The sequence below is a fragment of the Zootoca vivipara genome, chromosome 16 (genome assembly GCF_963506605.1).
Source record: "Zootoca vivipara chromosome 16, rZooViv1.1, whole genome shotgun sequence".
Taxonomy (NCBI): Eukaryota; Metazoa; Chordata; class Lepidosauria; order Squamata; family Lacertidae; genus Zootoca; species Zootoca vivipara.
This window is the reverse complement of record NC_083291.1, coordinates 30,016,050-30,030,443: the sequence shown is the minus strand read 5'-3', so window position 1 is coordinate 30,030,443 and position 14,394 is coordinate 30,016,050. Positions and strand designations below refer to the sequence as shown.

At 42.5% G+C, this 14,394-nt stretch overlaps 1 protein-coding gene across 1 annotated transcript; it reads left to right on the top strand.

Annotated features, from left to right (window-relative positions):
• The first annotated feature begins 332 nt into the window (after nucleotides 1-332).
• Nucleotides 333-14,261, top strand: ALG5 (ALG5 dolichyl-phosphate beta-glucosyltransferase). Its single transcript, XM_035140465.2, has 10 exons — nucleotides 333-491; nucleotides 2,466-2,637; nucleotides 2,766-2,812; nucleotides 2,960-3,028; nucleotides 4,160-4,252; nucleotides 6,286-6,399; nucleotides 7,893-7,952; nucleotides 8,778-8,929; nucleotides 9,919-10,004; nucleotides 11,615-14,261. The coding sequence occupies exons 1-10, from the start codon at nucleotides 432-434 to the stop codon at nucleotides 11,725-11,727; spliced, it is 966 nt and encodes a 321-aa protein (XP_034996356.1). The 5' UTR covers nucleotides 333-431; the 3' UTR covers nucleotides 11,728-14,261.
• The last annotated feature ends 133 nt before the right edge of the window (nucleotides 14,262-14,394 follow it).

Here is a 14,394-nt window from a genome sequence, read left to right as displayed (position 1 = left end):
TTATTATTTGTTGTTATTTTATAATATACCTCCCATCATACGACGATCACGGGGAGGTTTACAAGCACAAAATAGCAAAATGTAAAACACAAAATACATATCTTAATAAGAAACAGAACAGAACAATATCTGCCCTCCCTGTAAAAGTCTTGAATTCCACTGATTCTCCCAAAATTTTCAATCCTACAATTCCAGGTTTTGGTTCGGAGGGGGCGGGGAGAATGAGTCCAAAGTCGACTTGCAAGTCCGCCTCTTTCCACGCATCTATTTGTTATGGGTCTATGAGGACCTTGGTGTCGACCAATAGCAACGCTCGACGTCCCTCCGGAAGTGCTGGCGGAAGCCCCGTGCGCTCTCTCCCTCCTAGTCGTTCTCCACTTCCGCCTCCGTGTCCCTTGCTTCGAGTCTCTGCCGGCGGCGGCGCAAGGGCGATGGAGCTGCTTTGGCTGGCTGAAGCGTCCGTGGCTCTGGCGGTCTCGGGGCTGTTCCTGGTGAGGGGCGGCGGGGGGACGGGGCACGGGGTCCTAGTCCTGGAGCTTTCCCGCTTTCCCCATCCTAGTCTTCTTTCCATCCCTCACCGTCATAACCCCTCCCAAGCAAGAGGACCTCTGAGCTCGCGCAGAGTGCCTTTCACTGGCCGCCGAGTAGCCCCGCCGCATGACTGTGGCGCTTGGCATCCCCAGGCCCTGCAGCTCACGACTCCTCTTTATATGGGATTTAAACAGCTGGAACCTGTAAAACAGCAGTGCCCCCAAAGGGGGGCTGTTTGCATTTCGCTTTGAGGGTTGTTGTTTGTTTGTTTGTTTGTTTGTTTGTTGTTGTTGTTTCACAAGCATTGGATCGCAGTATTGTAGAACTGGAGGGGAGCACAAGGATCATCTAGTACTTCAATGAAAGAATCTTTCGCCCAATTTGGGGCCCGAATCTACAACCCTGAGATTAAGTCTTGTGTTCTGCCCAGTTTTGGTGTATAAACATTTATACAATCAGTGTAAAAATTGTATTAGATCAGACATGTCTACCAGGGTTAGGGTTAGGGCATGTCTACCAGTAGATCACTGAACGCCTGCAGTAGATCACCCCCCAAAGAAGCTGAACAACTGCGGCTCCCCTAAAAAAAGCTCAACATTTTACCTCCTCCCTTAAAAAACTCAACAACTTTGACCCGAACCCCGCCCCAAGATGGGCCTTCCTCCTTCCTAAAAAAATGCTCAACAACTTTGACCTGAACTCAAAAAAAGGGGGTAGATCATTGTCAGTTTTTAACTCTGTGAGTAGATCGCAGACTCTTGAGAGTTGGCCACCCCTGTATTAGATGAATAAATAAATTATATCAGGGCCACCTTCAGAAATTGATTAGAATCAGAGAGTTGTAGAGTTTGAAGGGACCCACCACAAGGGTCATCTATTCCAACCCCCTGCAGGTTGGGAATCTTTCAGACCTATGACCCTCAGGTTGAGGATCTCCTGCTCTGGAAGTCTATGTTCTGTGTTCAACACTAGATCATACATCTAGTCCACCCACTATAATCCAGCAATCCTGCCACAGCCATCCATGGGGTGGGTTCTCACCACCAGTCTTCTGATTAGCAGCCAGACACTGACCTATTGTGCCACTGGAGACCAGTAATTGTAATGCTCCCCACCCCTCACCAATATAATCTCCTATATTTTATATTGTGCTTTGACTTGCTGATCTTATTATTTTTTGATAGCAGACCAGAGAATTACTGCTTTTATTACTGTTGTGTGGAGGAGGAGGTCAATAGCCATGAAATGTCTCCACAGGAATCTGAATCCATGCCCACCTAGCCTGCATCCCAGTGTTCTTTTAACAGGAACATGCTGTAAATGAACTTCAACCTCTTTCTTCCTCTCCTCAATAAACTTAACTTGACTGGGCTATGAGTATATTGTAGTTTCTTCTTTCCCAACTTTTCTCTTGGAAGAGGCAACTGAACCTTTCCCAAATGACTGACATGCTTGCTGTCTGTAGGTAGATGCTAACCAGCTGATTGGAGCCCTAAGATTTGAAAATGTAGCAGAAAAGGTTTCTCGTTATTTCAAGCAATTTAAAGGAAACAGGCCACAAAGAAAAACTATTTTAAGTTCTAGGCAGACAGCAAAGCAGGAGCTCAGAAATTGTGAGGGTCTGATCTAATTTTACACGACGTGTCTACACCAAGTTACTTTTGTGCAATAGCAAGAGGCACTAATGCAACTGTTATAAGAGCTCAAAAAGGCTGAGTTGCAATAGCTTCTTACATAAAATGCAGGAAGCAGTTTCTTTCCCCCCACAAAACCCTTGCTTGCCAATTGTATTCCTTTTGATAATGAAAGGTACTTGGCTATTGCTGCCTCACCCTTTCTAATTTTAAGAGGAATTATTTTCTCTCTGCAGAATGCTATTGTGTAAATAATATATAACTCTTAGCTGCAAATCTTCTTTTCCCCCCCTCTCCCAGATTGCTGTCATTGCCCACATAACTGCAACAAAGGTTCCAAACCTTAATCGACACGAGGATGAAAAATACTTTTTGAATGCTGAAAATGAGAAGGAACATGTGCCCAGCATCCATGATCCCCCAACACGAGACCTTTCCGTAGTTGTGCCTTCATATAATGAGGAAGAACGGTGTAAGAATAAGTCCTTGTTTTCTTTGTGTGTATGTATAACACTGAATGTTGTCTTATCTTTTTTTATTTTACCTGTTCAGCATTACTCAGACCAGATCTGTGGTTTTATTTCTTTCTTTTTCTTACAGTACCATCAATGCTGAATGAAGCTTTGGACTACCTAGAGAAGAGACAGGTATTTTTTTAAAAAAAAAATCACATCTAATTGCAATATTTAATAACCATGAGATAAAAAATATCATTTTGCTCCTGTTCTAGTCATCCTAGTAAGAGAACATTTGATGCTAAGACAAATGCACAAGATCTGTGTTTACTTTTACAGAGGCAAGATCCTGCATTCACATATGAGGTCATAGTAGTTGATGATGGCAGCAGAGATCAAACCACAAAGGTAGGAGACGTATTTAGGACTCGCTGATTCTAAATATATTGACAGTGCCAGCAAAAGGTAGAAAATAAACAGAAGTTCATATTTACGATTTTGAGGGCCTGACTCAAGGCAGCTTACATTCGGGGCTGCCTCTCAAGGGGATGCCACTAGCTATTTATGTGCGCATATATCTAAAATTATCTATTGGATTTCTTTGAATTTGTACTTAAGGTGCCTCAAGCAAAAATTCTGTGAACATTAATAATTAAATAATAATTTGAAATGGATAATTAAAATTAATCAAGAAATATTTTAACTGTCTGGTTTCACCTTGAAAGATGTGTCCTATTTACTCAGATATGACTAACCACAGATGTGAATTTGGTTTCAATAAAATAGCTATTATTAGAGACTTCTCCAAGTTACTTTGCTGCTCATAAAGGCTACCGATTTCTAAACATTAATTACACCCCTTCAAGGCAGGACTAGTGCCATGGTGGTCTGTGACATTGAATTTATGTAGCCCTCTATCTTTTTAAATGAAAAAAAAACATTATATATATATATATAATTCCCTTTCACTAAACAGATACAATTATTTTCCAGAATTGCTCTACACGACAACACGCTCAATGCTTGGGCTATACTGCCATCCTCTTTCTTTTCTCTTTATGTGCCATCCCACGTTACCAAAACACATTATTTTTGTTTCAACAATAACATAGATTTTTCATACATTTTCCTCTCTTCAAGTTCTGCCAAAGGACACTTTCCCTGCTGATAGGTCTAAGAACTAAAAATACAAATCCTATGTACAGTATATGTGATATATGAGCACTTAAAGTAGAAGGTGTTACACAAATATCTACTTACCTATTTTATATGTTACTAATCGGGGAAATAGAATTTTTGTTTTCAAATCTAGTGGAGATAATATTGAACTGAAAGTGAGAAATATAGCATGGGAATGGGAAGAGAACTCCAGATATCTTTCTAGGCTCACATTCTTTTAAGCACACTTGTACATTGAAATATTTATTCATATTTAATGTAGGCTTTGTTATATCATTAATATAAATGAGGAGAGAAGGAGACGTTCAGTTCCTATTTATGATTGCTGTTCTCTTATTCTGATTTGCACATGCTCTATAGGTTGCGCTGAAGTATACCCAAAAATATGGCAGTGACAAAGTGAGAGTCCTCCCTTTGGTGAAGAATCGTGGAAAGGGGGGAGCGGTTAGAATGGTAATGAATTTATACAGTTTTCCTTTCTGTAATTAAGATTCTTTTCTTGGTGAAAAAACCTCAGTATTGGCAAATACAGCATGCCCCCAACTTGCAGATATTTAACTTGTGCACATTCAGCTTTACGCAGTTGGGGGGGCATTAAAAAAGGGGGTGGGCATCTGGGGGGGAAAGACTTTGGCAATCCCATCCACCATTGAACCGAATCTATTTTGACTATACGCAGTTTTGGCTTTGGGTGCAATCCCAGGAACGTAACCCCTATAAGTTGCAGGCTTACTGTGGTCATTTTCTATGAATTTCCATATGTAAGGAGAGCCTATGCTGATAATTTTATCCTAGAGTGATCATTTCTGTAAGGTAAAGGTAAAGGGACCCCTGACTGTTAAGTCCAGTCGCGGACGACTCTGGGGTTGCAGTGCTCATCTCCCTTTACTGGCCAGGGGAGCCAGCGTTTGTCTGCAGACAGCTTCCGGGTCATGTGGCCAGCAGGACTAAGCCGCTTCTGGCAAAACCAGAGCAGCGCACAGAAACACCGTTTACCTTCCTGCCAGAGCGGTACCTATTTATCTACAGTGGTACCTCTACTTACGAATAACTCTACTTACGAATGTTTCTACTTACGAATTTATAGATAGGGTTGCTTCTACTTACGAATTTTTTCTCCCAGTGCATTCCTATGGGATTCGACTTACATTTTTTTTCAGCTTACAAATGTGCGTTCGGAACGCATGAAATTCGTAAGTAGAGGTACCACTGTACTTACACTTTGACGTGCTTTCGAACTGCTAGGTTGGCAGGAGCTGGGACAGAGCAACGGGAGCTCACCCCGTTGCGGGGATTTGAACCGCCGACCTTCTGATCAGCAAGCCCTAAGCTCTGTGGTTTAGACCACAGCGCCACCCACTTCCCTTTCTATAAGATAGGCATGAAGTAATCCACATCTCTGTATTTTCGACTATATTTCATGTGGTACGCTATTATTATTTTTTAATAAATTTTATTCCATTTTCTTTTTCAGTTATTACAAACATCACTTATCCATAACATTCATGTTACATTCCCTCTTCCCGCCCCTCCTGGGCTTCCCCCAACTTCCACTTCTGGTTTATCTTTCCTCATTTGGTACACTATTTGTATTTATATTAATCCTTTCCTGACACAAGAACAGAAACCTGGAATTGAAAGGATATACATTTAAAGGTTTCATTTCTTTGATGACATCTGAGCTGTTCTGCATTTGATTTCTCTGCCTACCCACAATGCTTTGAAGTCTGCCCTCTATAAGGGGAGGAGATGAAGAATGAATTTGCTCCTGATCGGATCCTCGTAAGAGACACGGGGCCTTTGGCCCACTGCCTGTTTAGAACTTGCAAGAAATGGAAATGCAGCCATAACTATATAAAAGAGGTTCCCTTGATTCCACTGAAGTTTAGTCCACAGCTGCAACACCATCACTTTCTAGGCACCATTGGGCTGATCGGATGCATCCCTGTATGGGGCCTGCTGATTATTTTGCAGGATTGTACGTTCAAAATGAGGGATGCGGGTGGCGCTGTGGGTTAAACCACAGAGCTTAGAGCTTGCCGATCAGAAGGTTGGCGGTTTGAATCCCCGCGACGGGGTGAGCTCCCGTTGCTCGGTCCCAGCTCCTGCCAACCTAGCAGTTCGAAAGCACGTCAAAGTGCAAGTAGATAAATAGGTACCGCTACAGCGGGAAGGTAAACAGTGTTTCCATGTGCTGTTCTGGTTCTCCAAAAGCAGCTTTGTCGTGCTGGCCACATGACCTGGAAGCTGTACGCCGGCTCCCTCGGCCAATAACGCGAGATGAGCGCTGCAACCCCAGAGTCAGTCGCGACTGGACCTCATGGTCAGGGGTCCCCTTTACCTTTACGTTCAAAGTGCAAAGAATTAGGCTAATACGTGCAGGTGGAGGGGTGGCTCTGTCAAAGAGGTGTTGAAGTCCTGTAGTTTCGCAGCATAATTTGCCGACTATGCCCTGATACAAGGCTTTTGATCATTCTTACATACAGGGTGTGTTCAGTTCACGAGGGGAAAAAATACTCATGGCCGATGCTGACGGAGCTACAAAATTTGAAGATGTTGAAAAAGTAGAAAAGGGTCTTGAGAGCCTGCAGCCCTGGCCTGTGAGTTTTCATTCGGTCACATTTTAATTTTATTTCCTTTCTACTTCCTTAAAAAATATATTAAAATCCTGCTTTGTTTACATGCCTGTATGCCAAGGTACTTCTTATATCATAGGCAGATGTTGCTGCTTGCAGTTCTTCGGCCCTTAAAATTTTAGGTGTAATCCAGAGAAGGCAATATGACTGGAGCACACAGCTTCTAGCAGAGATTTGTGTCCCCTTCTGCTTTCTCCATTCAAATTAGGTGTCCCTGACTTACTCCCTAAATCTTCAGTTACTTCTTGGCGATTCCCTCTTACCTAGTTCTGTTAGACAAGATCCACAGTTTTGGTCTTCTGACACAGTAAACTGTTCCCTGCCCCAGGTTCCTCATTTAGCCATTTGTCAAACTCTCCCTGTGTTTATTAACTTCCTATTTTAAATTCTTGCTCAAGCCTTCTCTATGTGCTAAGTTTTACTTCTGCTTATTCTGTAAGTGCCAACTGCTTGTAGGTATCCGTCGGTGTTAGGCTTCATGATTCTATGTCCCCATAAATTTTGAGTCTCCTTGAGTTCCCCTGTAATTGATAAGAAAATGATTCACTAGCTATATAAATAAATAAATAAATAAGCACACCTATATGTTTATATACACATTTTACAGTAGCCCCACATTATAGATTTTGTAGTTGGCATCTGTCTGTCTTGAGAGACAGTAGAGTGTCCCTCTGGGGGTGAAGCCAGACCACTGTGTTATCAGCACTGAAGTGTCCTCCCCGGGGCACAAGCCTGGGCAGTGTGTATGACCACCCTGTCGGCCCCACTGATGGGGTCCAAAGGAAAGCAGAGCAATATGTTTGGCGCCAGCTTGGCTGTGGGAGATGCCAGGAAGGAGGGACTCCACTCCGAATTTGTGTAGGGTTTTTTATTCCTTAGCTTTGTCTTCTCCCGAAGATACACCAAAAGGCAACAGAGGTTTAGGATCAGAGTTTTCCTTCACCAAGATGGGCTCCTTTCCAAGGTTGACGAGCCCCACCTGCCTTTCACTTCCCTCTACATCACATGCAGAAATCACCTTCTTGACCTTCTGGAAGAAGAGTTTGGATTTGATATCCCGCTTTATCACTACCCCAAGGAGTCTCAAAGCGGCTAACATTCTCCTTTCCCTTCCCCCCCCCCACAACAAACACTCTGTGAGGTGAGTGAGGCTGAGAGACTTCAGAGAAGTGTGACTAGCCCAAGGTCACCCAGCAGCTGCATGTGGAGGAGCGGAGATGCGAACTCGGTTCACCAGATTACGAGACTACCGCTCTTAACCACTACACCACACTGGATCGTTCTATGTTATGTTAATTGGTAACCCCATGATTGCATGAATCTTGGTGTCACAACTATCCCTTACCAGCATTGGGCATAGTTGAGGCATCAGCTGAATGTGTTCATAGGTATTCCTTGCCACAGAGGCTTGGTTTGATATATGTTTCTTAACTATTAATGTATTTTTTTTCTTCTAGGACCAGATGGCTATTGCCTGTGGCTCTAGAGCTCACTTGGAGCAAGATTCCATAGCACAGGTAAGCTTATGTTTGCTAGTTCTTTGGCTGGTGGTCCTTTGCAGTCAGAAGAAGTGGAGTACATGCCTTCCTAGCTCAGCTTCTAGCCCACTGTAACTTGCATGATTTTAAAAAATAATAATAATATGAGATTAGACAAGACCTTCCCCTTCCTGGGAGCTGCAAGGTTTTTTGGGGAGGGAGGGTAGAGGCTAGTCCTCCAGGTGAAGACTGTCTAGGCCAGGCATAGGCAACCTTGGCTCTCCAGATCTTTTGGAACTACAACTCCCACTGACCACTGGCCCTGTTAGCTAGGGATCATGGGAGTTGTAGTTCCAAAACATCTGGAGAGACAATGTTGCCTATGCCTGGTCTAGGCCATCAGAACTCGTTGACTTCCCACTGCCTTGCTTCCTTTTGACTGCCTGTATCTTCAGCAACAGCAGCCTGAGACTATGCCACATGAGAATACATGGGGGCTTGGGAAAATGAGCTGAAATTGGCTTTAGTGCTTGGTTCTTCTAGTTGCAGGGTAGCATTTGTCTTCATTTTAAATTATTTTAGGGTTTTATTAGAACGATGGCTTGTACTCGTAAGCAGCAGCTATCAACGAAAGATAAGTTGGCGAAACACCCTTTGAGTTGGATAGAATATATTCCAAAGCGTTACCGCAGGTCTATTGTGTCAGCATGCATACTTGTACATGTGGAAACTATAACGGATTCTGTGTTGTCATTTCTTTTAAAACTTAAGTCACAAAAATGTATAGGCATTATGAACACTTGACATTATAAAGTGACTGGACATAATTGAGCTAGTTCCTGTGCTATCTTACCTTTGCTGCAGCGGTCTTACTTCCGTACACTTCTCATGTATGGATTCCACTTTCTAGTATGGTTCCTCTGTGTTAAGGAAATCAAAGACACCCAGTGTGGTTTTAAACTATTAACCCGAGAGGCAGCTTCCCGGACTTTTTCATTTCTTCATATAGAGCGCTGGTAGGTATCGTCCTCAGTTTTGATTGTAAATGGCAGCTGGAGCTAGTGATATATGCATTTTCAAGAGCTTAGTTCCCGTGTGTGCTGTGCATTGTTATGGCTGGGATCTCAAGTCCCCTTTTCAGGCACGTGCCAACAGCTTTTGCACATTTAGTGGGATTTCTTACTTTTGTAATCAGCGAAGCTCCTCATCAATGGGCTATTTATGGAGATATAATGTGATGTCCAATGTTGGTCATATTTTGACTTCTGTGCATTCTGTGTTGTAACTGCTAGTAATCCAAACCTGTTTTAAAGTCCCTCTTTCTAAAAATCTCATCACGCCATCAATCAATTGAATATTTCTGAGATATTGGAGGCAAGGAGAGTATCGTAAAAGTAGCAAATGTTTGCCTAGGCTGCCTTGAATGTAATGAAAGCAAAATGAAAAAAGGCTAGTTACAGGTAGGTAGCCGTGTTGGTCTGAGTCGAAGCAAAATTTAAAAAATTCCTTCAGTAGCACCTTAAAGACCAACTAAGTTTTTATTTTGGTATGAGCTTTCGTGTGCATGCACACTTCGTCAGATGGGTATGGGTATCTGACGAAGTGTGCATGCACACGAAAGTTCATACCAAAATAAAAACTTAGTTGGTCTTTAAGGTGCTACTGAAGGAATTTTTTTATTTTGAAAAAAGGCTGATATCCATGCAGGTGACTGCAAATTGGATAGGTCTGCACTGCCTTTATTTTATTGGGAATTGTCCCTCTTTTAACACACCTATAAATACTAGCTTCTTTATAAAGGAAGAGGAGGAAGAAAGGCTGATACGCCAAAATGCTTTTTCAGGTTTTTTTTATTTCACCAGATAGAAAATAGTGAGTTGCAACATGTATACCTATATCAGTTTCATTCCAGTTCTTTGTTATGCTCAGAAGGTGGTCAGTAATATAAGCATAAAAGATTTGTGATTTCAACACAGTACTGAGCATTCATTCTGTTCTGTTGCAGGGCATTTGATGTGGAACTCCTGTATATAGCTCAGTGCTTTAAAATACCAATAGCAGAGGTCGCTGTCAACTGGACAGAAATTGAAGGTCAGTCTGTCATCACACTTTTCTGTCAATAGGGGTTATTCTAGAAAGCAGTTAGGCCAATTCCCCAGGAGACTGAACATTCCCCTTTAATGTCAGAATACAGTGGGTCCTCGACATCCGACGTTTTAGACTTACGAGCGGGAAAAGTGGCCGTGCGCTTACGATTTTTCCGACATCCGAACGGAAAACCCGTTTGCAGCTAGATGCGGTTTCCTCAACTTACGAGTTTTTAGATGCGGTTTCCTCGATTTACGAATTTTTCCATTTCCAATGCGTTCCTATGGGAAACCGCTTTTCCTATGGGAAACTCGACTTACGAAGTTTTCGGCCTATGAGTGTGCATTCGGAACGGATTAAATTCGTAAGTCGAGGTCCCACTGTATTAAATGCGGTCTCCACAAAACCCATATAGGGCAGTTGCCAAAAAATGAAGGTCGCTGCCTCCATTCAATGCCTGTTCTGTTTACTCTCTCCTGCCCCTTAACCCCCATTAGGATTTATACTTCATGTTAATACATTCCATGTACCTGTGGAAAACTGCAGACTTAACCAGAATCCCTGAGTAGTGTCTTCTCTATGAAGCGTACAGTCACATCACAGTGGGTGGGGCTGTGGCTGCAGAGCGTTCACTCTTCCCCATGTATCCATGCTTATTATTATTTTCTATTATAATTTATTTTTATTTTTTAATCATTTTTATTAATTTTCCAATAAAAACAGCCAATTAACATATCCATCTAATCATAATCTAATTAAAAACACTAAACTAAAAAACAAAAAACAAATTTCAATCCAAATTATTAATTTTTTCTGGCTTCCCTTAGTCTGGACCTCTGAAGTATATCTCCAATATCTTCGTTCCTGCCTTCTTCTTCTTGTTCTCATCTTTTCTACATTCCGATCTTAATGCTTTAAAGTTCTCCGTCCCTGGCTATGTGATTCTCAATCATGTCAGAAATCATATATCCTTTCATCCATTGAGTACAGCTTTGTGTGTATATATTTTTTCAACTGTCTATTTCCCAGCGCAGCTTTTCCTGACTTCATTCCAATCCGAGCTGTTGTCCAAGTCTATCGTTTAAAGTTTAATGATGCAGCAACTCCCAAGTTGTTAAATTATTCCAATCTGGGCCGTTGTCCAAGCCTGTTGTTTGAGCATACTGTTTGCAATATTGCAGTGTAAATAAACTGTATTCCACAGATCATTTGGTGATCGATCAGCTTTTCCCGGAGACCACACAACACCCCCCTCTGGGCCCTAGAAGGGGGGGGGGGGTTACTAGACATCCATTTAGCCTTCTCTCTCACTCATAATGAAGAAATTCTGCAAACAGATGCACTGTATGTTATCCCAAATTGTTGTCTCACCCTGTCGCGGGGATTCGAACCGCCGACCTTCTGATCGGCAAGCCCTGTCTAAACCACAGAGCCACCCGTGTCCCATATAGATAGTAGTAGATAGATAGATAGATAGATAGATAGATAGATAGATAGATAGATAGATGTTCATTCTTACTGTCTCCTGTGACATTTTCTGCCCATAAAAAGCGACTGACACTTATATGTATATTTAACAGATTACAATTTTTTCCTATATTTAATCACCATAGGTTCTAAGTTGGTTCCAGTCTGGAGTTGGTTGCAGATGGGCAGGGACCTTCTTTTTATACGACTGCGATATCTGACCGGTGCCTGGCAGCTTCGAACAAGAAAAAATAATTAGGTTATTTATACTTAACAAATGGGATGTTTGATACAAAAACTACAGAGAATTATTTCTACAGTATGAAATAAGGAAAAAGATGGGACTATTCTTCCTTACTGTTGTTCTGTGCTGCGCCTATTTCAAAAAAAATGGCCAAGAATGTGGATGTCCTATATAATAAGCCTTCTCAAGTGTTGGGTGTTCTTTTTTTAAGTTTTGCAACTGGGAGTCAATCTTTTTACTTTTGTATCAGCATTTTCCATTTTCACAAATTATTATTTCACAAAATGTACAGCAGAAATTAATCCATGCTAAAAAAAATCCCATGGACTACTTTTTTTATTATAAAGTCTGCCATTGCAGTTAGCCAAAGCATTGTTCTTTGTATATTAATGTACACGATGTCGGTTTCAATGGGGAAGCCCTTGTGTGTGAGATGTCTTCAGTACTGTACCTGCAGCAAACCACTTAATTTGGGCATCTGTTTTTGTACTTGAACTGGTCACTGGCATTTTAGAACAGCACCATCCATTTCTAGAATTGCCAAGGATGATGTAGACGTTTTTACATTAATTGGAGTTGTGCACAAATTTCATTTGCTCATTGAATTCAGCAGCATGTATTCTTCTCAGTGTACATTTGTGAGCTAGAACGGATTTCCAATAAGCCCAAGGAGTTCAGAAGACAAGGAAATGTTTGTGTGACAGGCATCAGTTTTCTACAATAATTTTTATGTTAAAATTCCACCAAATTGTCAAGGCATTCTCTCTAAATTATGGAACATTAAAGATAAAATGGTGCTGTCAACGTGTCTGAGGATCACTGTGGTCTCTACTACCACCGTCACAGGTCTGACAGCTTATGAGGGCTTGCAAGGAGCAAACCAGAATACACAGATACATTTGAACAAATAGAACGTTTTATTTTAAGCCTAATTCCCCCTGCCCAGCGTCATATTTCTATACCGGTATTTCTGTCATGGAAAAGCAAAAGGTTAACTGACATTCCCAATCAATATTTTCATTTCTCATGTTAGTACAGTGGTACCTTGCTTTAAGAACAGTCCTGTTTACGAACGATTCGGTTTACGAACACCACAAAACCAGAAGTAGTGTCCCAGTTTGCGAACTTTACTTTGGTCTAAGAACGGAATCCAAATGGTGGAAGGGCACCAGCGGTGGGAGGCCTCATTAGGGAAAGCGCACCTTGGTTTAAGAACGGTTTCGGTTTAAGAACGGACTTCCAGAACGGATTAAGTTTGTAAACCAAGGTACCATTGTATTTTAGTCTCTTAAAAACTGGCTGCTGGATTAACGGTGAATCACTATGCAGTCCTAGCCATTTATTTTTTAAAGTAAAGGACCCCTGACAGTTAAGTCCAGTGGCAAATGACTCTAGGGTTGTGGCGCTCCTCTCGCTTTACTGGCCAAGGGAGCCGACGTTTGTCCACAGTTTTTCCAGATCATGTGGCCAGCATGACTAAGCCGCTTATGGCGAAACCAGAGCAGTGCATGGAAACGCCGTTTACCTTCCCGGCGGAGCGCTACCTATTTACAGTCTTGGACTTTGACGTGCTTTCGAACTGCTAGGTTGGCAGGAGCTGGGACCGAGCAACGGGAGCTCACCCCGTCGTGGGGATTCGAACTGCCGACCTTCCGATCGGCAAGCCCAAGGCTCATTGGTTTACACCACAGCGCGACCCGCATATTTACTGATAAGTAAATCCCATTAATCCTGTCAACCTAGCAGTTCGAAAGCACGTCAAAGTGCAAGTAGATAAATACAGCAGGAAGGTAAACGGTGTTTCCGTGCGCTGCTCTGGTTCGCCAGAAGTGGCTTTGTCATGCTGGCCACATGACCTTGAAGCTATACGCCGGCTCCCTCGGCCAATAATGTGAGATGAGCGCCGCAACCCCAGAGTCGGTCACGACTGGACCTAATGGTCAAGGGTCCCTTTACCTAAATCCCATTAAATTCCTTGGACTTTACTCCCATAGGACTGTTGTCTTGGTTCTTGATGTGTGTTTGGAGTTATAGCATTATAGAAATGTATAAGGGAGGCCGGAAATTGAGGAATATAACAACAGCTTAATACTGGAGCTCCCTCGACCTTTCCAACACCCTCCGGATGTATCTGTGCCTCTAAACACCCACTTGAGTGATCTATTAGAGAGTGCATTGTAAGCTTCAAAATTGATCTTCCCTGATATTTCCCACCGCTTGCCACGTTGCAAACGGACAAAAACACAGTCTGCAATCTTTCAAAAAATGGTGGCCCATAGCATGGCAGAAGTCCTCAAAAGGGCCCTGCTCCATCTAAGCCCTCTGGCGCTGACCAAACAGACCCCATGGCTGCCCAAACCACAACGCTCCACAAATGCCTACCTAAGAAGTGAGATTAAGGGTTCTGGACCCTAAGCGATACTGAAAAAACCCACTGAGGCACTAGACCTTGACATGGCACAAGAAGAAAAAATAAATTCAAAAGCATAATTAGTACCCCAAAAGAGCCAGCCCTTAGGATTGCCGACCAGGAGAACCTTGAGTGTTGCATCCGTGGCATGAAAGGACTTCCTAGACAGTTTTAATAATAATTTTATTATTTACACCTTGCCATCTGGCTGGGTTGCCCCAGGCACTCTTTTAAGAGCTTACTTACTCTCTTTGTGGGGGGGGGGGGGAGAC

Coding starts and splice junctions, on each gene's coding strand:
- ALG5 (XM_035140465.2), top strand. CDS start 432: ATGGAGCTGCTTTGGCTGGCTGAAGCGTCCGTGGCTCTGGCGGTCTCG. Junction 2,813..2,959: donor ACTACCTAGAGAAGAGACAG/GTATTTTTTTAA, acceptor TTACTTTTACAG/AGGCAAGATCCTGCATTCAC. Junction 6,400..7,892: donor AGAGCCTGCAGCCCTGGCCT/GTGAGTTTTCAT, acceptor TTTTTCTTCTAG/GACCAGATGGCTATTGCCTG.